Consider the following 26,793-nt stretch of genomic DNA (forward strand, 5'->3'; position numbering starts at 1 on the left):
ATTGGAAATTCATGAATGAACAATGAAGAGAAAAATGTCCCTCTCCAAGAAAAGGATAATAGAAGGAGAAGGCGAAGGAATAAGAAGAAAGAAGAAGAAAAAAAAGAGGAGGAAGAGAAAAGGAAGGAAGGATGAATTAATGGAGGAAGAAAGAAAGAAGGAATAAAAGAAAACTCTGCATCATCAGGATCTTCTATTTTAATGATGGGAGAGCTAGTAGTAGATTATAAAACTTATGATAAATAAGTCAGTTATGTGGTGTATTAGAAAGTTTGAAGTTCTATAGAAGAAATAGGCTCTGGTGAAGGGAATCAGACTGAGGAAAGGGAGAACAGAGAAGTGATTGCATTTTCAAAGTAACTGGTCAAAGAAACTCTGAAAATACAAGACTTGAGATAACACTTAAAGGTGGTAAAAAGAGCACTCCAGGCAGGGTACAGCAACTGGTCTCAGAATGACTGGAGTGGAGTAACTGAAAGGGAGTATAGGACTATGTCATGCAGTGCAGCAGTCAATGAACCTGTGCAGCCTGTTTCTCCCACATTATTATTAGAATATATTAATTGCTTACTGGCAATTTATTGTTCCAATTCAAAACAACCTGAAATTGAACATTGTTAACATCACTGTCACCACCTCCTCTTGTGATCCCCAAACCCGCTCCCCTTAGAGCAATTGCAAGTTGTTTCATAATTCTCTTTTTTATATGTATATGAAGCTGATCAACCATATTTCCTCACCTTCATCTCCTTTATTCCCTCCCTCCCACATGTATCCACCATATTGTACTTATTGTACTGTCTTATCTTTCATTATTAATTCCAAAGTCAATATTCAAAGGGGATTCTTGATATATACCCACTGTGAGTGTACTTTACTTTTGTCACTTCAAACCCTTCCCAGTCTGATGTTATAAATTATGTTGTATTGGAACACAGTCATAGTCATTTGTTTAGATATTTCCATGACTGTTTCCATGCTATGACTGCAGAGTGGAGTAATTCAGATAGAGACAGCCTGGCCCACAAGACTGGTATATTTGTTGTCTATCTCTTTGCAGAAAATGTTTGCAGAGAATTGATATAAGATCATGCCTTTTAGGCCAATGTAAATATTGTGGCTTTTAGTATGAAAGAAATGAGAAGCCATGGTAGTGTGTAAGCCAAATACTGACAGGACATGATTTATACTTTGAAATGATTATGATGGCTGCTATGTTCACAAATTTTAGGGATGAAGGGTGGGAGCATGGACATCAATTGGGACTATAGTTCAAAAGGTGCACTGAGGTGCCACCCCCAGTACACCCAGCAGATGCACTGTGGTGTACCAGCATGTTGAAAATTAATGAAAGATCCATAACATTAGTTGACCTGTGTTAGAAATTGTGTGAGTTTTTCTAGTAGTGTGTTCATAATTTCAACATTAGGTCAGGGCACATTCCTTTAAATGATGCTGTATATTCATGCAACTGGATTTTCATCAGTAGGCACAATAAACTAGAAAAACTCTGTACAAATCAATGTGGAATAGAAAATAAAATTTTCAGTGCCTAAATTGATTCCAAGTCTTCAGATACAGTACAGTGTCCATGAGTACAAATATCCCATTAGCAACTAATAATGGTTATTTAAAAGTGAAGAATTATTTTTGTTTGATTTACATTTATTACTTTTTCAAATGGCTGTTTAGCTGCAGCAGGATTATATTAATTTACTGTGGCTGTTCTAACCAATCACCACATACTTCGTGACTTAAGGGCTATTGGTATGGCTCAAGTGGTAGAATACTAGCAAAGAATGTATAAAGTCATGAAATTAAACTCAGAAAGATGGAGGCAGCAGTGCAGTTATGAATCTCCCTAATCCCTTTCATGGAAAATGATCAAACGGAAACCATGAGAAGCGTTACTCCAAAAATAAGAACAAAGCAAACCCTAGAACAAGAAGACAGGCAATCCCCCAGCAGTAGGCATTAGACCTGCCTGGCATCAACATTAGAACTGGAGACAGTGGCACACAAGAGACCTTCATCCTACCAGCAGGTGTTTCCTGAAAAGCACTGTAGGCCAGTTTGAGAGAAACAGAAAACTCCTGGGGTTTTTCCCAGTCTCAAAGTAATTATAATTTATTCTCTGCATCCTTGGGTTCTGCCTCTGTGCATTCAAACAAACTTGGATTAAATTATTCTGAATAAAACTTTTTTCTGAACTGAACAGGTACAGATTTTTGGTCATTATTCCCTCATCAATATATGTTAAAACTATTTATGTAGCATTTGCACTGTTTGGTACAATAAATAATCTAGAGATGATTGAAAGCAAACAAGATGTATTCCAACTATACACAAATACTACACCATTTTACATAAAGGTTTTGAACATCCTCAGATTTTGATATCTGTGACAGTTCCCTGAACCAATCCAGAGTGCATCATGAAGGGCTTGTGAAAGGTCCCATGATGGGATCTGAAGGACTGAGGCAGTCCAGCCCAACTGTAGTATTGAAAATAAGCATATGGAAGCCCTTTTCAGAACACAGCTCTGCACAGTGGAGATGTTTCTAGGAGAAGCAAGAAACACAAAGAATAAATCTCCTGATGGGAAATTAAAAATTTCTGAAAACAGCCCAGTATGTTTTTGAATGCTTAAAATAAAAACAAAAGCAAAAAAAGAAGTTTTGTGATGTTCAAGATTCATCCTCAAGTTAGCTATGGTGCTGCACACTTGTAATCTCAGTACTTGAGAGTCTGAGAGAGGAGGATAAGGAACTTGAGGCCAGCCTGAGACTCATAGTGAGAACCTGTCTCAAAAAACAAAACAATAAAAAAAAGTGTAAACAAAATGGAAAATGGAAATGGCAGCTATAGAAGGCAAAAAAGCCAGGATAATTTGAAAAGAGCAATGCAAGTACACTCATCTTGCCCTGGTGCTTGAGTCATGAAAGAATGGTGATTCATATTACAGGCCACCTTTGGGGTGGGCCTGAAGTTGATGCAGTTCACTTGGCTAGTCCCTAAGTTTTCAGCTGCCCCCAGGATGACTGAGCCCTTGCCACTTGTTGTAGATGCTCCCATACATTGTATTCACAATTCCTAACTTTCATCATAGATAACTTAAACATATTGATTTGTGTCCTGAGTATATAAGATGCTTATCTAGTGGGTCATGAAACAAGAGCCACTATAAATGAAAGATTTTTTAAATTAACATTTCTTCTGGTCCACTTAGTCACATATTCAGGCTTTTTAAACTTTTTCCAAATTTCATTATTTAACCCCAATCTCAGACTTCGCTATTGTACCCATCCTTGATTCTTTTTAGTAGCCTGTATAATCTCCACTCTTTTGATCTTCTACTCCTAGATCATATTCCTTCTTCTTTACTCACTTATCCTTCTTGCCCCATTCTCCCATCAAAATTTCAGTTCCTTTTGTGACATGTAGACTTTGATCCCCAACTCTTCCAAAGAAAACCACAGGAAGCAGAATCTCAAAGCTCCAAAGGCCTCTTTTTTGCACATCTACTAATATGATATTACTTAAGTTTTTAAAATATCTTAAATAATTAAGATTTAATCTTCATTTTTATCTAAAAGATTTTACATATTTATATTTATATGTTTATCTAAACCTATATATATGTTTATGTGATAATCATTTGGTATCTATAGTGGTACCAACAACCTTAGTTGCTCCTACATAACATAGCCATAGTATCGAGAAATTTCTAGTTCCTTTTCCCTCTGGATGAAAAATTGCAGTTTTCCCAAAAAAGGGTATTTAGCATTATGCTCATCCTCTTGCTGAACCTTCCTTTTCATGGTCTCACACTCTGGCCACTGCTCTTTTGTGATGGGGCTTGACATTACTGGTTCAGGAAAATTGGGCTTCCTCCATGGAATTGTTTACAAGCCAAAATCTTGCAGTAGAATTTGGGTTTGAAGCTTATGTTGTGGCTGGAACTTGGTCACAGCAGTGCATTCTGGCTCCCACTGGAAAAAAGTGCAAGATGATGTTTTGTAGGGTGTAGGTAGAGCAGCAGCAGACTGAGATACACTAGGCTTGATAGACTTGGTAAAACCCAGTAGTGTTGCATTGTTTGAAATTGGCCAAGCTGGTTTGGCAGGACCAATTGAAGACATGTTGGCACTAGCTGGTTGAGATGCATTGACTGCCTCAGATTGGGTTGTGTTGGAATGAAGCTGGACAGGGTAGGATGCAGTGGGCCTACATGAAGGAAGAGACTGTGGCCTGCAAGAAGGAGGTTGAGGTTGAGACTTGTCCAGCCTTGGAAAAGCTAAAGGTGCTAACTTGACCTTTCCAGGTGGGGGCATCTCATACACTGGTGGAGATGGACATTCATTGCCAACACTGCTGTCTTGTTTTGGGGCTTTAACTTGAAATTTTTTAGGCCCTTTGCACTCATGTGGGGTATGCAGCTGTGATTTGATAGCTGGAGAACACTTTGAGCCTTTGGTGGTGCTTGAGTTTCCCAGGGCCTGACAAGAAGATGGCCCTATGAAGTTATCATTCTTATTCCCTAGTGTATGAAAGACCTGCACTGATTCGAGCAGTTGCATGCCCAGGGAGCTTTGAGGCTTTTTAAAGTTCTCTTGGCTAAGCTCAGATTGACTTCTGTTGTGCTTTGCTTTGGGAATGGTTGTCTTCTCTGACTTTCTTTTGTTCCCTCTCTGCTTACTCTCTTCAGCCTTATTGGAGATGTTTTCACTGATAATTTTATTCTTTTCCTGTCCATGGCCTTTAGCTTTGCTGACCCTGCTGTATGTGGCTTTTGGAGGTTCGATGTGAAAATGCTTGGATGTGTTCACAGGAGGTCTGTCACTGGATGCAGCAGTAAACACAATCACTTCTCCCTCCAGTAGACACTTTGGGTTCTGGTGCTGAATTTTAGCCTTTGGAAATTCATTGGCAAGTTCAATAACTCCATTCTTTTTTCTGATTGGGCCAGTGTACTGAACTTTTCCACCTTGATGTTGTTTGTACCACTGGCTTTGTTGGCTGTGGGAATTTTGGATTGTTCAAGACCTGTCAATAAGTGGAAAATGGGCAATATCTTCCACCAATGTAGCAATATATGGAAGACCATTGCTAGACTCAGTTCCATTTTTGAATGTCCCTTGGTTCTGAAGATTTAGGCTATTATTTTACATATTGGTATTTTCAGAAGCAGACTTTCCCTCTTAGCCCAAAATGTTAATGCAGGCTCAAAGTTGTGAATGTCAGGAATTTCTAAAGGAGTACATGAGGAGTGTGATTTTTGTTTGGGATTTAGTAGGCATCCAGAGGCTTTGAAAGCTTGGTTTTAATTTCATCCAAATTCTCATTGTCTACTTGTTATAAGTATGGGGCTGGAGACAGGGCAACATATTGATAGAACTTGGGACTGGAGCTATTAATGAAAAGTCTCCAATGTTACTATCAAGTTTCTGAGCATTTGTACTACTGCAGGACTTGAGGAATTCTGGAGTTTGTGCAAGACAAAATGTCTGCCTTGGAGGTTGCAATTCTAGAAAGTCTCCATCCCCATGGAAATTTCCACCACTAAAGGTACTCAAGAAAAGCCAGTCCCTAGGAAGTAGGATCTCCCAGCTACACACTAATACAGGAATCAAGCCCTTGTCAACAGGGCACATTTTTATTGACTCTTCTTAAGACCATGGATAGGACCCTGTGTTAGGAGAGAGGTGGTTATTGCTTGAGTTGCTACTGCTGGTCTTTTGATGCAATTTTTCTTTCTATTTCATAGGACTGTTGTAAGTTTTAAAAAGTTAAAGTCAGTTTGAAAAAGATGAAATATTTTGTGCTTGGTGTGTGGCTTAGTAGTAGAGCTCTTGCTCACTATGCTCTCGGCACTGATTTTAATCACAAACACATAAAAATGAAAACAAGTTTTTAAAGACTAGAATTCTCATAGACAGTGCACTCATTTCTCTCTGCCCTCCTTGTGAATATAAGAATATGGTAAGCCATGGACTAGGAGATAAAGTGGAGTTCTCCCCCATGAAATATATAAAGAAGGACATGTTCTGTGCACACTGAGATCCTTTGTACAGTATCACTTAAAACAAGGAAATTAAAGAAAATTAATCTGAGCATGAAGGTTTGGAAGTGTTTTCTAAAGATACCTAAGCAATAGGTTATGGTACAGAATTAAGTACAGTGTTGGGGGTTTTCCAGGACAGTGAGGCCTCATTCAGTGTGCTTCTGGGGGACTCTTAAATGCATCATGGATGACCATTACAGTGTTTTGGATTACACATTTTTATTTACTTATTTAATTTTTGGTGTTTGGGGTTTGAACTCAGGTCTTATACTTTTGAGGTATGCATGATACCACTACATCCATGGTCTCAGCCCTCCCCCTCATATAGAATGTGAAACTTCAGAGTGCTGTGTGAGAAGAGTGATTGAAATCTCAGGACTTGGACTCCTCCTTTCTGTCGACTCACCAACACTCTTCTGAGGATTTGTCTCTCCCTTTGAATGCTAATCATTCTTTTCCCTTTTTTCACCTTTGTGCTTACCTTGTAAACTCCTTTGTGATGGGTTGAGCAGTCCCAGAGTGGAAGACTCCAGAGGTGGAAACCGGTGTTAGGACGCATTCAGTCTGAACTTGTTTTTGTACCATCACCATTTCCGGTTGAAGGACAGAGGCCCTACCCCCTGCATATGAAACACTGCCATAGGATTGCAGGCTGGAGACAAGTTCTAGAGATATCAGAGGCCCCAATATGTTTTGATTATAATAATAGACCTCACTTCTTTCCTGGTAGGGAAATGACAGACTATGTCCTTGATTTGGTATCTGAGATGGTGCAACTTGAACAAATTTGGCAGGCAATGACGGATACAGTGGAACCACTATGTTGGCAGCTGAAGTAGAGATTTGGCTCTGGCCAGTAAATTGAGATGACATGGTGATGCTACAATGTTGGTAAAGGTAGGCATTACCCATGAGTGACTGGAAAGAGGTGTCAGAGTCTGATGGCTCTAGCCATGCTGGAGTGACATCTGGACCAGAGTCTCTGGAGAAGTTGCAGACTCTTCCTGTTAGGGAAGTAGCATTGCTCATCACAGGAAGAGAGACCTGCAGAGAATTGTCAATTCCAAGTAAAGGTGGATTTTGGAAATTTTCTGTAGGAAGAAAGAGGGTGATAAAAACTGAAGAGATTCACAAAGTCTCACTTTATTTGCTGAGCAGTATTAGCTTAAGGTTGTTGTAAACAATAAGTCACTAACACCATTACTCACTGAGATACCCAAAATCAAACAATATAGGGGGCTACAGGTGAAGCAGTTTATTCCTCTTCTGATGAACTGCCTTTTTCTAATTTGGGTACAGAAATCCCAAAGTAGCCAGTTTCTACATTGTTCCCTGGCTAAAAGCAGCCTTCTCTTTAACCTTTTTCCATGAGCCTGCACTAGTACAATCTCATAACTGTGTTCCAGAATTGAAGTATTTTAAGACTAAGATATCCTTAGAGAACTTCTGATCTTACCATTTTACAGGTGAACAAACTGAAGGCCTGAGAGGTCAGACCTATGCCTTCAAGTTCTCCCACCAAGATCTATCTGGTGCCGGGACCTGGTAGCACAGGCCTGTAATCCTAGCTTCCCTTGAGGAAGAGATTCTAAGGACTTGATTTGAAGCCAGTCTAGGCAAGTAGTTTGCAAGACCATTTCTCCAAAATATCCAACTCAAAAAATGGCTGACACAGTGGCTCACTTGGTAGAGTGCCTGAATAGCAAACATGATGTCCTGAGTTGCCAGTAAGGCAACAAAATATCTCCTTGTTATCTATATCAGGTTATAGAACCTTACTCTCTTACCAGGATTCTGTCTTTTGAAAAAAGACCAAAAATCAGGTGAAATAGAGCTTTTAATAATTGCTTCTTGTTTTCTTATTCATTACAAACTAGTATTACTAGCTAGGCCATGACTCAAGTTTGTAATTCTAGCTACTTGAGTGGATGAGACCTAGAGAATTGTTATTTGTGACAAGCATAGGCAAAAAACATAGTTCACCAGATCCCATCTCAACCACAATTGCACATGCCTGTCATCCTAGCTAGGTTGGGAAGTATAAAGTAGGAGCAACACACTCCAGTCCAGCCCACTCAAAAAGTGAGACATATTTAAAAAATAACTGGAGCTAAAATGGCTGTCAGTGTGGATTAAATTATAGAGCACCTGCTGGAAGTCAAGAAGCCGAGTTCAGTCACCAGTACTTCCAAGAATGAAAGACAGGAAGGAGGAAGGAAGGAAGGAATGAAAAATGAAAGGAAGGAAGGAAGGCAAGAGTATGCTATTACCAATTTTACCTTACTGTCTCATTTTCTTTGTGCAAGTCACATGTCATTTCATAGAGTTCACTTACAACACAGACCAGGTGGTAAATGTAAAGGCTCATTGTTTGACCTCGTAAAACCTTACTTCTGATCCTAAGTCAAAATGACTACCCGAGAGTTAGTTTCTCAAAAAAATGCCTTTTGGAAAAATTTTTATTTAAACTTTCTCATCCACAAGTGTTATGGTTATTATTAAGTTTTTATCAATAATTCATGTATTGTTATTGAATATATTACCATTCAATAATAATAATGGTAACTGATCCAAGAATAAAAGTGACATTTATACATGATTTGTATGGAGGAATATATAGTAAGCTCTGCAAAGACAGACAAACTACAAAAAACAAAAAAAAGAATAAGTAGACATTAACATAAATTTGGATATGTAGTCAGCATCAAAATTGCCTAGGCTGGCCTTAAACTTACAATCTTCCCACCTCAATCTCTGAGTGGCTAGGGTTGCAAGCACCACCACCCCACCTCTATTTCTTTTGAATGTATTTCTAACCATTACATGCACACAGAGAAACTATAGCCTTAAAAAGGGTATAACAAGCAGATCAATGAAGCAAATGTAAATATTTAGGGAATCAATAAATAGTGGTATGAATCTGGGTGCATCTGTAGCCCCAGAACTGTGGAATGCTGAAGTGGAAGGGTTCTTTGAGCTCATGTTCAATGTCAGATTGAGCCAGATAGAAAGACCTTCTCCCCCAATCAGCACATAAAACAAAACAAAATAAAATGGTATAAAGTTGAGAGTAAAGCAATAAGTGTAGTAGATAATAATCCTACTAGACAGGTAGTTCAATTAATGTAGCCACATAAAAATAAAAAAAAACACTTAAAAAGTATTTAAGAAGGACTATGACTGTTTCTATATTTATCCTGAAAAGCTAGCTAATGGTCATCTTGAATTTACAGGGACATATCATACCTAAATTCTGAAAAAATTAACACTAAAATTCAACTAAAACAATGAAAAAATATGGGTGAGGTTTCATGATATATGAACTGAGTGCCTTATAATTGGTAAATATGCACTCTGTCCTTGAATTACACCTGCAGCCCAAAACAATTCTTCCAAATGTTGAAAATCTGAAAGATTTAGCAACATTGTTTTAGATAAATGTGGAATTAGAGAGGTGCAGACTGACTTTTTATTCTAAGAAAGTTCTTTCTTTTGATTCTTGTGTCTAAATACTGTTACTGACTATTAATAACTATGTATTCTGTATTAGGAAGAAAGTTATTGGCTTGAGTCTGTAGTGGTAACATTTACCTAACAAATGTTAGACCTTGAGTTCAAACTCCAGTAGTGTGAAAAAAGCAAAAATATTTTGAAAAGATAAAAAGTGGCTTTAGCTTGAAACTTTTTTCTGATTGAAGTTAGATTGCATGATTTTAAAAAATCCATGTATTTTAATAATCAGAATGAAATAGGACACTGATAATTCTGTTACATCAGACTTCTCTAGAACCCTCTTTCTTTGTGTGTTTACTGGAAGAATCATTCCTAAAATATTCATGTTCAAAGCTGTCAAGTGTGATCTGTGTCCAGAGTCGGTTGAAAAAATACAATCAAATGTAACCGTTCAGATAAACTGCCTTTATGGGTGATACACTGTTCTACCCTTATTTACTTTCCTAGTCCAGCAATACAAGCATTTGCCAAAACTGACTTCAGTTTGTTTTGTTCTGTGAATATTTCTCACTATGCTTTTTGTGTGTTAATTTAAAAATTGTTAGTTCTCTTAAACATTCTGTACCAGACTATCTTTTTTCTTGAGAATCTCTCCCTACTCTACATCTCTCTCATTGTTAATTTTCTTCCTTCCCTCACTTTTGTATTTTCTTCACTCCCTTCAGTTACTCTCAGCTTATGCTTAAATAAAAGAATCCCAAACTTCCTCACTCTAGAAAATCTCCCTTCATTTAACTCAGTCTTATCTTTCTTTCCTTCCTTTTTCTCTTTTCACGTAGTTTAAACAGAGCATTCCAAAACCACTGGATAATTTTGATCAGTGTAAATTTGAAATACTAAAGTGGAAATATTAGTAGAGGGAGACTATTGTAGATGAAACATCTTGGCATACAGTGCTACTTTTTTAATACCATCTAGTTTTTTCTCTGGTTCTGTTGAAAGTAACAGTCTCAAGAAGTCTCTTATTTCACTATTCATCTGCCTTTAGAGTTAATATTAGAGGACAAAAAGGAACAGAGCATGGGCAGGATGTCATCCTCATTTAACAAATGAGGAAATATTTCAAGAGAGAGTATACTATCTGTCCAAAGTCACATATCTAGTAAATGTCAAAGACAAAATTGAAATTATGTTCCCATATTTCCAGTTCAATACTTCCCCCTTAATTTAAGCTATTTTGACTCTAGTACTAAATTTAGGATCATGGAGGAAATCTACCTTTTTCATTAGTTTTAAAAAAGATGTTTTTAAAAATGTTTATTTCCTTACCTGACATGGTCAGAGAAGAGTTAACATTAACTGTAGATACAAGAAGTGAGGAGATGATATGTGTCTGGGTAGCTGAAGCTGAACAGTTCATGTGTCAAGTCCAAAGGACACTTGTAACTGATAATTGGTCAATGGTCACTTGCAGTGATTCAAATTTGTTTACAGACAACTCCATGGAAACCCCAAGATTCTACCCCATGGCAGGAGGCTTTTTGGGAGAACAATGTCATAACATTGGTGGTTTAAACTTATGAAGTAGCCAATAGCAAGATCCAATTCCTAACCACAAAGCGGGATTGGTTTGAACTCATAAGAGCCCCTTAATGAGTGAGCTCTGAGGAGTTGAAATCCTGAAAGGCAGATTTTTTTCAGTCTGTCTTTCCCGTTTTAGGGAAATCATCTCAATGGTTCTTATAAATGGTCATTAATAAAGATGTTCATAATTTTATATTTTACATTCTAACACATACTATAATTATATACTTCATATATAGTTAATATCCTTGGGGAGGAAGGGAAGACATATTGAGGTTTAGCAATTATAGTTATTCTGAATTCTGAAACTATTTCAATTGATTTGAATAGTGAACTTACTGGGTAAGGTAAGGGTTAAAGAGTCTTTTTTGTAATTTTGTTGAAGTGTATTTTGAAGTTCACTAAGTGCTCCTTGTAGAAGTGATGTGATCCAAGGTCCTTCTCTTTTAGATTCTTCTTTCATGGCCTGTGCTGGGCCTGGGCTAGGTTGGACTTGCATTTTCTTCTCTCCTTCACTGTGAGAATTGTTTGTTGGAGAAGCCTTGATTTTGGAGTCTTACTGGTATGGATGCTACTTCCTGTGAAGCTTGAGAAGCAAGCTTTTCCATAGCCACGTGATTTGAGAAATGGACTCTGCCCATTTGACACAATACCAGAGAGGCAAAATATTCAGCTGAATTTAACTCTTTTGGAGTGTTGTCACAATACTTTTTCCATAATTTCTTGTCCCTAGCTCTTTGGGTCATGCAGATATCCCACACTCTGTTTCTTTCATCCATGAGAAACATCAACTTAGTTTCTCTCTTTTTTAACAAGTAAAACCATTGTGGCAGTTAGTCTAGCATCTTCCCCCTTGAAAACAGCCAGTATAGAATCTTGGGCCTCTTGCATTCTGTCTGCCATGCGTGGGTGCAAGGTCAGGAAAAATAGTGAGATGAATAGTTAGAAAAAAAAGAAGACATTAGTGGAGCACAATAAAAGTAAGAAAAAGAAGATTCATGAGAATTTTTTAGGTTCTGTGTGAAACAAATCTACACAACTTGACCTCATTTTGTGTTAACATAAAAGTTCAATATTTTTTATGTAGCTAAATAATCCAGAAGTTGTTTTGAGTTCTGTACACTAAGGGGAAATATCTTTTTAAGTAAATATTTAAGATTTTGTTTTATGTCACACTGCTCATTTATATCATTCATTAGTTTGTTTGTATATTATAGACTGCTTCTAAAGGTTGTTTTTTTTTACTTCTTTATTCTTGTCATATTTTTTAGCAATCCACATTGTTAAGACACTTTAAAGATTTTTTTCATGAAGATTATTTACTTTTTAGCATTATTAACTAACTTGAACTTTAGGATTTTGTGGAAAAAATAATAAAAAGGGCATGTGGAAGGGCACTTTGGAGAATTAAATGTGTCCCCAAACATAAGGAATGGACTTTTGCAGTAAGCCCAGTTTGATCTGGATTGCCTTTGCTTTTCATACCCTGGTTAGTGATTCTCTTCTTGTGACCAAAATTGCTACGTAAATATACTCATAACTGTAGTTTTAGCTCAATAACCAACTTTAATCACCACTCTGCTTTCAGTTACACAAATTGAGAAAAAAAGATATTTTTTTCTCTTCTTTGTCATTGCCATATCTCCCCTTCAAATCATTCTACCCATGTGAGAGAATGTCTACATTTCCAGGCAACATCATCATGCTTCTCTTCTAATTCCACTTTTTATGTGAATGTAAGAACATACAACACATCATCAATGGCAGGAGCAGGTCACATAGTTCTCATTTTGCCTGGCAAAAATGCCAGAGTTCAACCACCACCCAGTCCTTTGAAATCCTTCATAAAACCCCAACAAAAGAGGCTCAAATGTATGGAACCTATATTGAATCTTGTATAGAATGTATATCAACCACATTCATCTTCCTTACTTCCTTCTTTTATAATACCCATCCCTTAGCTTTACCAGTTTATCATTCCTGTTTTTTGTTGTTTAATTCTGTGTTATCATTTAATGCGATTTTTGCCTTCATATTATATCTTTATAAGTATTGTGCTTAAGTCAATGTATCCCTCCTCCACTGCAAGTACTTACCTTTCCCCCATCCTGTGCTGTTTAACAGTTTTCAGCATGTTTCTTTGCATCTTGTTCCTACACAGATGTGATGTTTTGCATTATTATTTACTATCTTTCTTTTTTTCCCCCATCGCCTGTTCTCCTACCAGGCTCACTGAATACATGCTCTGTATCTATTTCTATGTATATATACTATTGCTTGTATTTTTATTGAGCCTACATTACACATAAGAGAGGAAAACATCAGACATTGGCTGACTAATTTTACTTATGATGTTTTCCAGTTCTATCCACATTCCTGCAAAGGACAAAATTTCATTCTCCTTTATGGTTGAATAAAGTACCATTGCATGCAAACACTACATTTTCTTAATCTATTCATTAGTAGCAAGGCATCTTGCTTGTTTCCATAGCTTAGTTATTGTGCATAATGCTGCAATGAACATGAGTGTGTAGGTGTCTTTATCGTAACCTGACCTACATTACTTTGGTTATGTCCCTGGGAATGGTTTTGCTAATCAGTTGACATTTCTATTTTTGGCTTTTGAGGAGACTCCAGACTGTTTTTCATGGTTGTTATATCAATTTACATTCCCACCAACAGTGTATGAGGTTTCCTTTTTTCCCCACATTCTTGATGACATTTTTTGTTGTTGTTTGTTTTCTTAATGATAGCCATTCTAACAGGAATGAGGGGGGAACCTTAACATGGTTTTGGTTCACAATTCCTTTGGCCAAGGATATTGAGCATTTCTTCATGTTTTGTTTTCTCTTTTGTTAATTCATTTATTCACATGTGCATATATTGAGTCATTTCCATCCTTCCCCTCTCAGTTCCAGGCAGGTTCTGTTCTGCTATTATCACTAATTTTGTTGAAGAAAAGACACAAGCATAATAATGAAGACAAAGCGTTTTTGCTAGTTGATTTAAGGATAGCTATACAGAGAAATTTCTAACATTACTTTTGTGTACCCGTGTGTTACCACCCATGTTGATTCATCTCTAACTGATTTTTACACTGGTTCCTGACTGCCTTCTTATGATAACCTCTGTTACTTTAAAGTTTCTGCATTAGTTCCTCTGCAGTGGGGATGTCCAATGCTTTAAGGTATTGGGTTTTCTACCTATTTCTATATCTTCCTTATGTGCTCTCCCCTTGTCATGGCACCCAAGTCCAACTACATTGCTGCATTTGCCCTAGACCTAAAGTCTGCATATGAGGGAGAACATACAATTTTTGGTCTCTGAGCCTGGCTGACCTTACTCAGAATGATGTTCTCCAGTTCTGTCCATTTACCTGTAAATGATAATATTTCATTCTTCTTCCTGGCTAGTAAAATTCCATTGTGTACAAGTACCACATTTTCTTGATCCATTCATCAATAGTGGGGCATCTTGGTTGTTTCCATAATTTGGTTATTGTGAATAGCGCCACAATAAACATGGGTGTGGAGGTACCTCTGGAGTAACCTGTGTTGCATTTCTTAGGGTACATCCCCAGGAGTAAATTTGCTGGGTCATATAGCAGGTCTATGTTCAGATTTGTAAGAAGTCTCCAAATTATTCTCCAGAGTGGTTGTACCAGCTTGCATTCCCACCAGAGTGGACTAGTGTTCCTTTTCTCACATCCTTGCCAACACATGTTTTTGGTGGTGTTTTTGATGATGGCTATTCTAACAGAGGTGAAGTGGAATCTTAGTGAGGTTTTGATTTGCATTTCTCTTATGGTTAGAGATGGTGAGAATTTTTCATTTGATTTTTGGCCATTTTTATTTCTTCTTTTGAGAAAATACTACTTAGTTCAGTTAGCCATGTCTCAATTGGTTCACTGATTTTAGGAGAGCTTCATTTCGTAAGTTCTCTGTATAGTCTGGTTATCAGTCCCTTACAGCTGTGGTGGTCTTTTCAGTTTACAGACTATTTCTTTTGTTGTGCAGAATCTTTTTAATATTATGAAGACCCATTTATTCATCCTTTCTTTTAGTTGCTGGGCTTCTGGAATTCTATTGATGATGTCTTTGCCTACACCTATTAGCTCCAGAGTGTTTCTTGCTCCTTACTGTAGTAACTTCAGAGTTTCAGGTCTGATATTTAGGTCCTTGATCCATTTTGAGTTGATAGTAATACAGAGTGATAGACATGGATCTAGTTTCAGTTTCTTGCAGACAGGTAACCACTTTTCCCAGCAGCATTTGTTGAAGAGGCTGTCTTTTCTCCATCACATATTTTGGCAGCTTTGTCAAAAATGAGGTGGCTATAGTTGTGTGGATAAATATCTGGGTCCTCTATTCTGTTCCACTGGTCCTCAAATCTGTTTTTGTGTCAATACCATGCTGTTTTTACTGCTATTGCTTTGTAATATAGCTTGAAATCATGTATTGTAATACTTTTAGCATTGCTCTTTTTACCGAGTATTGCCTTGGCTATGGTCTCTTGTGTTTCCAAATGAAGTTTAGGGTAGAATTTTCAATCTCTGTGGTGAAAGTCATTGGGATTTTGATGGGGATTGCATTAAACTTGTAGATTGCTTTTGGTAGTATTACCATTTTTACTACTGATCCATGAGCATGGGAGATATTTCCATCTTCTGTAGTCTTCATCAATCTTTTCCTTCAGGAGATTGTAATTCTCCTTATAGAGGTCTTTCACATCCTTTGTTAAATTTACTCCTAGGTTTTTTATTTTTTGGTGGGCTATTGTGAATGAAATTTTTTCCATATATTCCTTCTCAGTTTGTTCATTGTTGGTGTATGGAAAAGCTAATGATTTTTTAGCTTGATTTTGTATCCTGCCACAAAATAAAAAATCCTGCCATAAGTATATTGTAGCTGTTTATGTTGTCTAAGAGTTTTAGAGTAAGTGTTTTTGGATCTTTAAGGTATAGGATCATATCATCTGCAAATAAGGAAATTTTGACAGTTTCTTTACCCACTTGTATTCCTTTTATTTCTTCTTCTTGCCTAATTGCTCTGGCTAGAAATTCCAGTAGTATGTTGAATAGAAGTGGGGAGAGTGGGCACCTTTGTATTGTTCCTGATTTTAGGGGGAATGTTTGTGTTTTTCACCATTAAGTATAAGTTGGTTTATCATATATAGCCTTTACAATTTTGAGGTACATTCCTTCTATTCCTAGTTTTCTTAGTGTTTTATCATGAAGTGGTGCTGGATCTTGTGAAAGGCTTTTTATGAATCAATTGAGATAATGAAGTGGTTTTTGTTTTTGCTTCTACTCATGTACTGTTTTACATTTATAGATTTGCCTATGTTGAACCACCCCTGCATTACTTGGATGAAGCATATTTTGTCATGTTGCATGATATTTCTGATGTGTTGTTAGATTCAGTTTGCCATTATTTTATTAATGATTTTTACATCAATATTCATTAAGGAAATTGACCTGTAGTTCTTTTTGGAGGTGTCTTTGTCTGGTTTTAGGATGAGAGTAATACTGGCTTCATAAAATTAGTTAGGCAGTGTTATGTCCCTTTCTATTTTGTGGAGAGTTTAAGCAGAGTTGGTATTAGCTCTTCTTTAAAAGTTTGATAGAATTCAGCAGTGAATCCATCAGGTCCAAGACTTTTCTTTTTTGGGAAGCTCTTGATAGTTGCTTCTATTACTTTTTGTGTTATCAGTCTATTCAGGTGATTAATGTCATCTTCATTCAATTTTGGGTGGTTGTAAATTTCTAGACATCTGTCCATTTCTTTGAGATTTTCAAAATTTTATTAAAGTATGGGCTCTCAAATTAGTGTCTGATAATATTCTGGATTTCCATGATGTTTGTTGTTATCTTTACTTTTGCATTTCTGGTTGTACTGATTTGGGTTTTTTATTTCCTCATTTTAATCAGGTTTGCCAGGGACCTGTCAATCTTATTTATTTTTTCAAAGAACCAGCTTTTTTGTTTCATTGATCATTTGTATAGTTTTTTTTGTTTCTATTTCATTGATTTCAGCCCTTATCTTAATTATTTATTTCCTTCTACTTTTTTTGGCATTTGCTTGATCTTGTTTTTCTAGGAATTTGAGCTGTAGTGTCAGGTCATTGATTTGAGATCTTTCTGTTCTTTTAATACATGCACTTATGGCTATAAAGTTACCTCTTAGGACTATCTTTGCTGTGTCCCATAGGTTCTGGTAGGTCATGTTTTCATTTTTATTAATGTACAGGAAACTTTTAATTTCCTCTTTTATTTCATTGATGACCCACTTGTCATGGAGCAATGTTTTTTTCAGCTTCCAATTGTTTACATGTTTTTTTACTGATGTTTTTGTTGTTGATTTCTAATTTTAAGACAGAATGCATGGAATTATTTCCATTTTCATATATTTGCTGAGGCTTGCTTTGTGCCCTAAGATATGATCAGTGTTGGAGAAGGTTCCATGGGCTGCTGAGAAGAAGATATATTGTGCAGAAGTTGTATAAAATATTCTGTAGATATTAGCTAGTTCCATTTGATCTATAGTGTGATTTAGATCTAAAATTTCTGTATTGATTTTTTGTTTGGATGACCTATCTATTGGTTTTGCAGTTATTAAAAGACTCCCACTAACATTGTGTTGGAGTTTATATATGTTTTAGGTCCTGCAGATTGTGATTGATCAAATGGAGTGAATTTTATTGATCAATGTAGATTTGAAGTCTACTTTGTCTGAGTAAGTATTGCTACCCCTGCTTGTTTTGGGGGACCATTGACTTGGTAAATCTTCTTCCAGGCTTTCACTCTCAGCCAGTGCTTATTTCTGTCCATGAGGTAATTCTCCTGTAGGCAGCAGATTTTTGGATCTTCCTTTTTAATCCAGTATGCCAATCAATGTCTTTTGATGGGGGAATTTAATCCATTCATATTCAGTGTTAGTATTGATAAATATGTGGTGATCCCTGTCATGTAGTTGTCTTTGTTGATTAAGGGTTTGATTGTGTGTAGCTTAATCAGGGTTACTTTTTACTTTCTTGCTTTTCATTCACATTTGGTTTGATATTGCCTACCCTTTCATGGTTTTTTTTTCTTTCATTTTCTGTGTGTAGAATTCCTTGGATAATCTTTTGTAGTGGAAGCTTGGTGATCATATATTGTTTTGATTTCTGCTTATCATGGAAGACTTTTATTATTCCATGTATTTTGAATAATAGTTTTGCTGGGTAGAGTATACTAGGACTGAAGTTATTTTCATTCAGTGCTTGGAAGTCCTCACTCTATGCTCTTCTGTTTTTAATGTTTCTGTTGAGAAGTCTGTTGTGATTTTTATGGGTTTACCTTTGTATGTTTTTTGTTTTTTCTTTCTTGGAGCCTTTAACATTCTTTCTCTAGTCTCTGTACTTGTTGTTTTAATGATAATATGATGTGGGGTAGTTCTATTATGGCCAGGTTTGTTCAGTTTTCTAGAGGCTTCCTGTACCTGAATGGGTGTAGTTTTCTCTAGATTTGGGAAATTTTCTGTTATTATTTTGTTGAATATATTATGCATTCATTTTGCTTGCACCTCTTCTCCTTCTTCAATGCCCATGATTCTCAGGCTTGGTCTATTGATGGAGTCAGTGAGTTCTTGGATTTACTTTTCACAAGTCTTGAGTTCTTTTAACTAATAGTTCTTCAGTTTTTCCTTTAATTGCCATTTCATCTTCAAGTTCTGAGCTCTGTCTTCTGTTTGTTGTATTCTGCTGGAATGTACTTCCATTTTGTTTTGTATTTCTGTTTCAATCTTTTTTCTAAGGTTTTCCATATTGTCGGTTACTTCCTCTTTAATATTGTCAATTTTTGCCCTTAATTCCTTTATCTTTCTGTTTATGGTGGTCTCAATTTCAGTTTGGTGTTTATTTAGTGATTGTATGACTTCATTTATTTGTTTCTGGGTTTTCTCATATTCTTTGTTTTTGTTGTCTTTGAATTTCTTGAGTGCCTCCTGTACATTTTTTGTTGACAATGTCTATTAACAGCTCTATGAAATTCTCATTTATTACTTGTAGGATTTCTTCCTTCAGTTTGTTCTTGTGGGCTTTGTTGGATTCCTTCATGTAGTTTCTATTTGCTTTGTTGGAGTCTGCATCTGGGTATCCATTTTTTTCACTTTGCTCTAACTCCTGTACTACTTTATTTTGGGGGATGTTTCCGTCCCTTTTTCTTCTTCCCATATTTCCACTAAGTACCGTTTCTGTCCATGGACTATATGTAATGTTAGTATTAGCTGGGAAATAATATTAATACTAACAAAACCAAGAGATAAAGATAAAAAAGAGAAAGAGATGGAAAGGTAAAAGGAAGAGAGAAGAGAAAACAGAGGAAAAGAGAAATAAAAAGAAAAAAAAAGGGAGAGATGGTAGGTGATCAAACAGCAAAGCAGGCATCAAATCCCTTAAAGAAGGGAAAAAAATTCACCAGTTCTGGAACAGTAGAATTGTAGTCTTAGTTGTGATGTTACTCCTTTAGTATCCAGACCTGTCTGTGTGAGTCTCTTAGGCAGATTGGGAGCCCTCCTGTGGCCAGGGGCATGTCCCTGCAGAGCAGAGATTGTGCCAGCCTGTGCAGAGCTGGCAGTCCTGCCAGCAGAGCAGAGATCATGTGTGTATGGATCCCCAGCTGGGCAGGCCTTTGGGGCACAGGCTTGCAGAGTGGATATTGTGTACACTTGTGCAGGCCTGAGGGGCATGATCCAATGGAGTGGATACCAGTTTAGGCCTGTGCAGACCTGGGGTCCCAGCCCAGTGGAACATAGATATTGTGTGGATCACAGGTGTTCCAGGCCTTGGGGCCATGGACTGGCAGAGCAGAGATTGTGTAGGCCTGTGCAGGTGTGTGGGTGTGGCTCAGCAGAGATCGTGAATGTCTGTGGATCCCCGATTTGGAAGGCCTTAAGGGCTCATTTGGCAGAGATGGTGCAGTTCTGAGGGGTGAGAGTTTGAAGTAGCATGACCCTGGCATGACTAAGGAGCAGGGCCAGAGGATCTGAGATCCCATGCCATGCAGAGCAATGGCTTCATTGGCCTATGGGTCAGGGATTGGCATGCAGTGCCTTCTATTCTTTTAGTATATTGTGGCCTGGAGAAGCCTTCCACAAGCTAGGGGTTCAGATTGCTGATGTTTCAGCTCTACCTGGTGTTTTACCTTAGTCAAGGTGTGTCTCCAGCCTCTCAGCAAAGTCCCTGGATCATGGAGGTCAGGAGGTCTGGGGCTGTGTCCTTGTCACCAGCTTGGATTCTTAAACAGTTTATTTTAAAAAGATGTATACATTTCACAGAAGAAATAAATTTGGAAGTGAATGAAACAAAAAGGCTTGATGGCAGTCAAAATTATCCATGTCAGGTATGCAGAAATTTAAATTTACACTTCTAGTAAAAAATTTTTACTGTCTTTAAAATGTAGCATATTCCAGATTGTTTCCTTTCACAATAAGTATGTCATAATGATAATTAATGCAGAATTTAAAAACATTTTAACTAATTCTAAAAGTTGAAATATTCCTAAAATCTGTACTAAGTTATGGCTTAATTTCATGTTAAGATTTGATGCAAAAATTTCTGTAAATTTTTTGTGATTCCATTTTTGTAAATTCCTTTAATGATAAAGAAGGTAAAAACAAATTTTAACCTTATTATTTCATAATTGAAGTGAAGAACAAGGTAACTGTAACAGACACTGGGCTGTATTCTTACAAAACTAGGTCATTCACAATGGCTTAAATTGGTAGTTTCTTATTACAAATTACAAGTGTCAAGTTTAAAGAATTAATTCTGTTGTATGGTCTCTATTTGTCTGAGCCAATAGGATCATAAAATCTACTAAGTTGCCCTTAGGCAAATCATATCTATTTGAAAAGAACCTTTGTTGTGTTGTACAAACAATGACCTTCCTCCTTATTTCACTTCACTACAGAAAATTGGGAACTATTATTAGTTTTTATCTACTCTCTTTAGTGAATATTACAATATATTAGAACTGGACTAAACACAGGTAACCACATGCAGGTAACACAGTACCACAGATTCATATACATAAAGAAAACAGAACAATGAAACTTCTTCTCATTGCTTTAAGTGGGACAGAGAGAGGGAGGCAGAGGGAGATGGAGGAGATGATCTAACCAATGTACAAAGCTATTCAGAGTTGTCACAACAAATTCTCCCTTTGTATGAATATATGCTAATAAAAGTGAAAAAAATGAATATTTAAGACTATGTTTTTATTTCTGATTGGTGTTTGTTGATTTGGTCTTATAATATTTTAAATTTTGCCTACTTTCCAGTTGCTGATCTCCACAAAAAGCATGTATGTTAATCACATTCAAATCTTAGTTTTCCTTTCCATTTACTACTCCTACCATTTGTGGTCTCCCTTTAGTGTGTGACCCATGTCCAATAATATTACTGAATTTGTGTTGTGTCTATAATCCTCATATGAGGGAGACCATGCAATTTTTGGCCTTCTGACACTGGCTAACTTTCCTTAAGATGACTTTCTCGAGTTCCATCAATTTACTTTCAAATGAGAAAATTTCATTTTTCTTTGTAGCTGAATAAAATTCCATTGTATATTAATATCACATTTTCTTAATTCATTCATTGGTAGTGGGGCATATTGGCTGTTTCCATAGCTTGGCTATTGTGAATAGTGTTGCAATAAACATGGATGTGCAGGTGCCTTTATAGTAACCTGAATTGCAAAACTTCAGGTATATCCCTAGGAGTGGTATTGCTGTATCATATGGCAGATCTATGTTTAATTTTTTAAAGAAGCCTCCATATTATTTTCCAAAGTGGTTGTACTAGCTTCCACTCCACCAGCAGTGTACAAGGGTTTCTTTTTCCCTGCACCCCTGCCAAAATTGGTTGTTGTTGTTGTTCTTGATGACAGCTCTTCTAACAGGGGAGTGGTGGAATCTTAGTTTTGTTTTAATTTGCATTTCTTTTATGGCCAGGGATGATGACTGTTTTTTAATGTGTTTTTGGCCATTTGGATTTCTTTCTTAGAAAAATTCTGTTTAGTTCAGTTGCCCACTTTTTATTGGTTTATTGATTTTGTGGAATCTAAATTTTTTGAGCTCCCTTTCTATTCTGGTTATCAGTCCTTTGTCTGACATATAGTTAGAAAAGATTTTCTCCCACTCTGTGGGTCATCTCTTCAATTAGGGACCATTTCTTTTGTTGTGCAGTAGCTTTTGAATTTCATGTAGTCCCATTTGTCCATCCTTTCTCTTAATTGCTAGGCTGCTTGAGTTCTACTGAGGAAGTTCTTGCCTATACCTATTGCTTCCAGATTATTCCTTGCTCTTTCCTGGACTAACTGCAAGATTTTGTGTCTGATTTTAAGGTCCTTAATGCACTCTGAGTTGATACTAGTACAGGGTGATAAACATGGATCTAGTTTCAGTTCTCTGCAGGTGGAAAACCACTTTTCCATGCAACATTTGTTGAAGAGGCTGTCCTTTCTCCATCATATGTTTTTGGCTCCTTTGTCAAAAATAAGCTGGGCGTAGCTGTGTGTATTCATATTCAAGTCCTCTATTCTGTTCCACTGGTCTTCATATCTGTTTTTGTGCCAGTACCATGCTGTTTTTATTGCTATGGCTCTAATATAGTTTAAAGTCAGACATTGTGATACCTTCAGTGTTGCTCTTTTGCTCATTAGTGCCTTGTCTATTAATGGTCTTTTGTTTTTCCCAGTGAACTTTAAGGTACAATTTTCATCCTCTGTGATGAATGTCATTGGGATTTTGATGAAAATTGCATTGAACAAGTACTTTGTTTTTAGCAGTAGAGCCATTTTTATTATGTTGAGTCTGTCAATCCATGAGCATGGGGAATCTTTCCATCTTCTGTAGTCTTCTTTGATTTCTTTCTTCAGTAGTTTTTAGTTTTCCTTGTAGAGGTCATTTACAATCTTTGCTGTGATTATTCCAAGGTATTTGATTTTTTCAGGCTATTATAAATGGAATTGTTTTCCTATAATTTTTCTCAATTTGTTCATTTTGGTGTATAGGAAGGCTATTGATTTTTATAAGTTGATTTTGTATCCTAATACACTACTGGAGTTATTTATGGTGTTGAGGAATTTTTGGGTGGAGGTATAGGATCATGGTGTCTGCAGATATGGATATATTGATTATTTCTGTACTTATTTGTATTCATTTTATTTCTTCCTTTTGCCTAATGCTCTGGCTAGGAATTCCAAGACTGTGTTTAATAGGAATGGGGAGAGTGGGCATCATTGTCTCATTCCTGATTTTAGGGTAAATGGTTTCAGTTTTTCTCCATTAAATATGATCTTGGCTATAGTTTTTTCATATATAGTCTTTATGATGTTGAGATACATTCCTTCTATTTATAGTTTTCTTAGTGCTTTTATCATGAAATGGTGTTGAATCTTATCAAAGGATTTTTTGCTTCTATGAAGATGTTCAAGTGTTTTTGTCTTTTCTTCTATTAATGTGCCATATTACCTTTATTGATTTCTGTATGTTAAACCATCCATGCATCCCTGGCATGGATCCAACTTGGTCATTGTGAATGATCTTTCTAATATGTTGTTGGATTCGATTTGCCATTATTTTATTTTGGATTTTAGTAACAATGTTCATTAAACAGATTGGCCTGTAATTCTCCTTTTTGGATATGTCCATGCCCCATTTTTGGATGAATGTAATACTGGCTTTATAGAATGCATTAAGCAATGTTCCTTTCCTTTCCACTCCATGAAAAAGTTTAAGGAGTGTTGGTATTAATTCTTCTTTAAGGTCTGGTAGAATTCAGCAGAGAATCTCTCAGGTCCTTGACTTTTATATTTTGGGAGACTCTTTTCTGCTGCTACAATTTATTATGTGTTATAGATCTATTTAGGTGGTTATTATCTTCTTGGTTCAGTTTTGGTTGGTTATGAATGTGTAAAAATTTGACCACTTCTTCTGGATTTTCCAATTTTTTGGAATATAGGGTTTCAAAGTAGTCTCTGATGATTTCCTGGATTTCCTTTGTGTTTATGGTTATCTCCCCTCTTTCATTTTTTGGTTTTACTCATTTGGGTCTTATCCCTCCTCATTTTAGTCAGATTAGCCCAAGCTTTGTCATTCTTGTTTATTTTTCAAAGATCCAGCTTTTTGTTTCATTGATTCTTTGTATGGTATTTTTGGTCTCTATTTCATTAATTTTGGTCTTCATTTTTATTGTTTCTCTCCTGCTTGTTTTGGGTTTTGTTTTTTCTTGTTTTTCTAAGAGTTTGAGATGTAGCATTCATCATTTATTTGAGGTCTTTCTGACTTTTAATATATGCACTTAAGGCTATGAACTTTTCTTTTAGGACTGCATTTGTTGTGTCTCATACATTTTGGTAGGTGGTGTTTCTATGTTCAAGAATTCTCAGGAACCCTGTCATTTCTTCTTTTATTTCTTGTATGACCCTCTATTGGTTAAGCAATGTGTTATTCTCCCTCCAATTATTTGCATATGTTCTTCTGCTGTTATTTTGATGGGTTTACCTTTATATGTTATTTGTTTTTTCTTTCTTATAGCCTTCAATATTATTTCTCTGTTTTATGTGCTTGTTCTTTTAATGATAATATACCATGGGTAGGTTCTATTTTGGTCATCTCTTTGGTGTCCTGGAGGCTACTTGTACCTGAATGGCAAAACTTTCTTAAGATTTGGGAAATTTTCTACTATTATTTTATTGAGTATATTATGTATCCCTTTGGCTTGCACTGCTTCTGCTTCTTCAGTCCCCATGCTTCTCAGGTTTGGTATTTTGATGGAGTCACTGACTTCTTGCATATTTCTTTCAAGGCTTTTGACTAACATTTCTTCAATATTTAAAAAATTTCTATTTTGTCTTTGAGCTCTGAGATTCTATCTTCCACTTGGTTTAGTCTGCCATAGTGGCTTTCCAGTGTGTCTTTTGTTTGACTAAAGGGACTTTTTTAGTTCCAGGATTTCTGTTTGATTCTTTTTTCTGAGGTTTTCCATATCTTTGTTCAACTCCTGTTTTACAATTTGTGTTGTCCTCTTTAATTCATATATTTCTATTTTTAAAATAATGTCCTTTGTTTCACTTTGCTGTTTGTTGAAGTCCTGTCTGAGTTCCTTTTTTTTTCTTTCTGTGTTTTCTCAAGTTCTTTATCTTTGTTGTCTTGAAATTTCTTGAGTGCATCTTGTACATTCTAGTTATCTGTGTCTAGGTTCTTCTCCATGAATTTCTTAGAGATTTCTTCCAGGATTTCTCTTTGAGTTTATTTTTGTTGGCATCACTGGGGTCCTTAGTGACATTTATCATTGCTTTGTTGGGGTCAGGAATTGGGTACCAATTCACTTTATTTTCTTCTGAAACTTACATTGAATTATTTTTTTGAGGAGTGTGGTTTCCATCCCTTTTTCTTCTTCTCATCACTCCACTTGCTGCTGTGCAACTATGTTTTTGATAGACTAGTTGGTGGTTTGATTGCCTGTTTTTTTTTTGCTTGATTTAATTTTTGTGTTGTGACTAACTTGGTTGTTAGTTAAGTTGTGCTCTTTCTGTCCCTGGCCTGGAGTTGTAATTTAGCCATAACAAATTCACAAGTTCAATGCCAGACCAGTTGCTTATATATTATATATGAAACTCCTTAGTGATAGTATCTATAAACAGTAGGACTTGGGAGGTTAATAGTTATTAGGCTAGATATAGAAATTTGTGTAATTGGTAAGGTGGCACTAAAAAGGGGGGTACATGGGTGGGTGGGGGATGAAGCATATGGACTGCTGTGTTTTGTGGCCCTTGTGTGTGTTTGGGTGTACTTCTGTTGTTGTAATGGAGGGTGCTTGACTCAGGGATTGCATGGAGCTGGTGTTGTATACAGTTGTTATATTAGGGTAGTCAGCAGGTGGTAAACGTAGGAGGGATTGGTATTGTTTGACATATCGAGGGATGATAGGTGAAGATGGAGTAAGAGTGGATTAGAAGGAGCAGAAAGAGTAGTTGGGAGGGAAAACAATAGATTGTAGCACAGGAAAAGGTGGGAAAGTGAAGGGGTAAGAATAGAAATAAAAAAAATTGATGGTGAAATTAATGATATGAAAAAAAAACCCACCAGTTACAGACTAGAATTACAACACCTTCAGTCTTTTGGGAGAAGTTCTGGATTTAATCCTTAGGTGTCCAATACTGGTTTTGACATAAAAGTGGGAGCTCTGATATGGTCTCACCAGGTGACTGGCTTGTGAGTAGTATTTGGTTCCTTTTGTCCATAGGGTTAGTTGCAATTGGGAGGTGAGATAAGTCTGCCAGTTCATGCAGGGTGGTCAGCACTCTGTTGTTGTTTTTACTAGGTAGTAGCTGCATTGCCCTTCAGCTGCAACTCTGTTTGGTCATCTCCTGCCCCAGCAAGGTGAGGAAATTCAATTTTGAATACTGCCTTCTGTCCCACCAGATCAGCTCAGGGATCTACCACATGCCCCACTTTCAGGGTTTGACTTGTTGCCCCAGCCCTGCTCTCAGCCTTTGTGACTCTCCTGACCTCTGCTGGGTGCTAGATGCTCCTTTGGAGAATGGTTTGTTGCCACACACCCACTCTTTTTGTTGTGCCTTACCCATACTCATTCACTGGGAGTTCAGCTCCTTGTCCCACTCCAGTATCAGGGGCAGGTTCAGTGTT

General features: G+C 36.7%; 1 protein-coding gene and 1 pseudogene across 1 annotated transcript in view; one reads left to right on the forward strand and one right to left on the reverse strand.

The window, feature by feature from the left end:
- Positions 1 to 10,950, reverse strand: part of LOC109702398 (uncharacterized protein C2orf78-like) — a 55,012-nt gene extending 44,062 nt beyond the window's left edge. The window contains exons 1-2 of the mRNA XM_074056321.1: positions 10,847 to 10,950; positions 6,546 to 7,155 (exon numbers count right to left, since the gene is read on the reverse strand). Of these exons, the coding sequence (XP_073912422.1) occupies positions 6,546 to 7,155; positions 10,847 to 10,937 (701 nt within the window). The 5' untranslated portion in view covers positions 10,938 to 10,950. The remainder of the gene's footprint in view (positions 1 to 6,545; positions 7,156 to 10,846) is intronic.
- The window catches only part of LOC141417261 (integrin beta-1-like), a 725,909-nt pseudogene that overhangs the window by 443,080 nt on the left and 256,036 nt on the right, over positions 1 to 26,793 (forward strand).

Source organism: Castor canadensis, chromosome 15 (assembly GCF_047511655.1).
Source record: "Castor canadensis chromosome 15, mCasCan1.hap1v2, whole genome shotgun sequence".
NCBI classification, from domain to species: domain Eukaryota; kingdom Metazoa; phylum Chordata; class Mammalia; order Rodentia; family Castoridae; genus Castor; species Castor canadensis.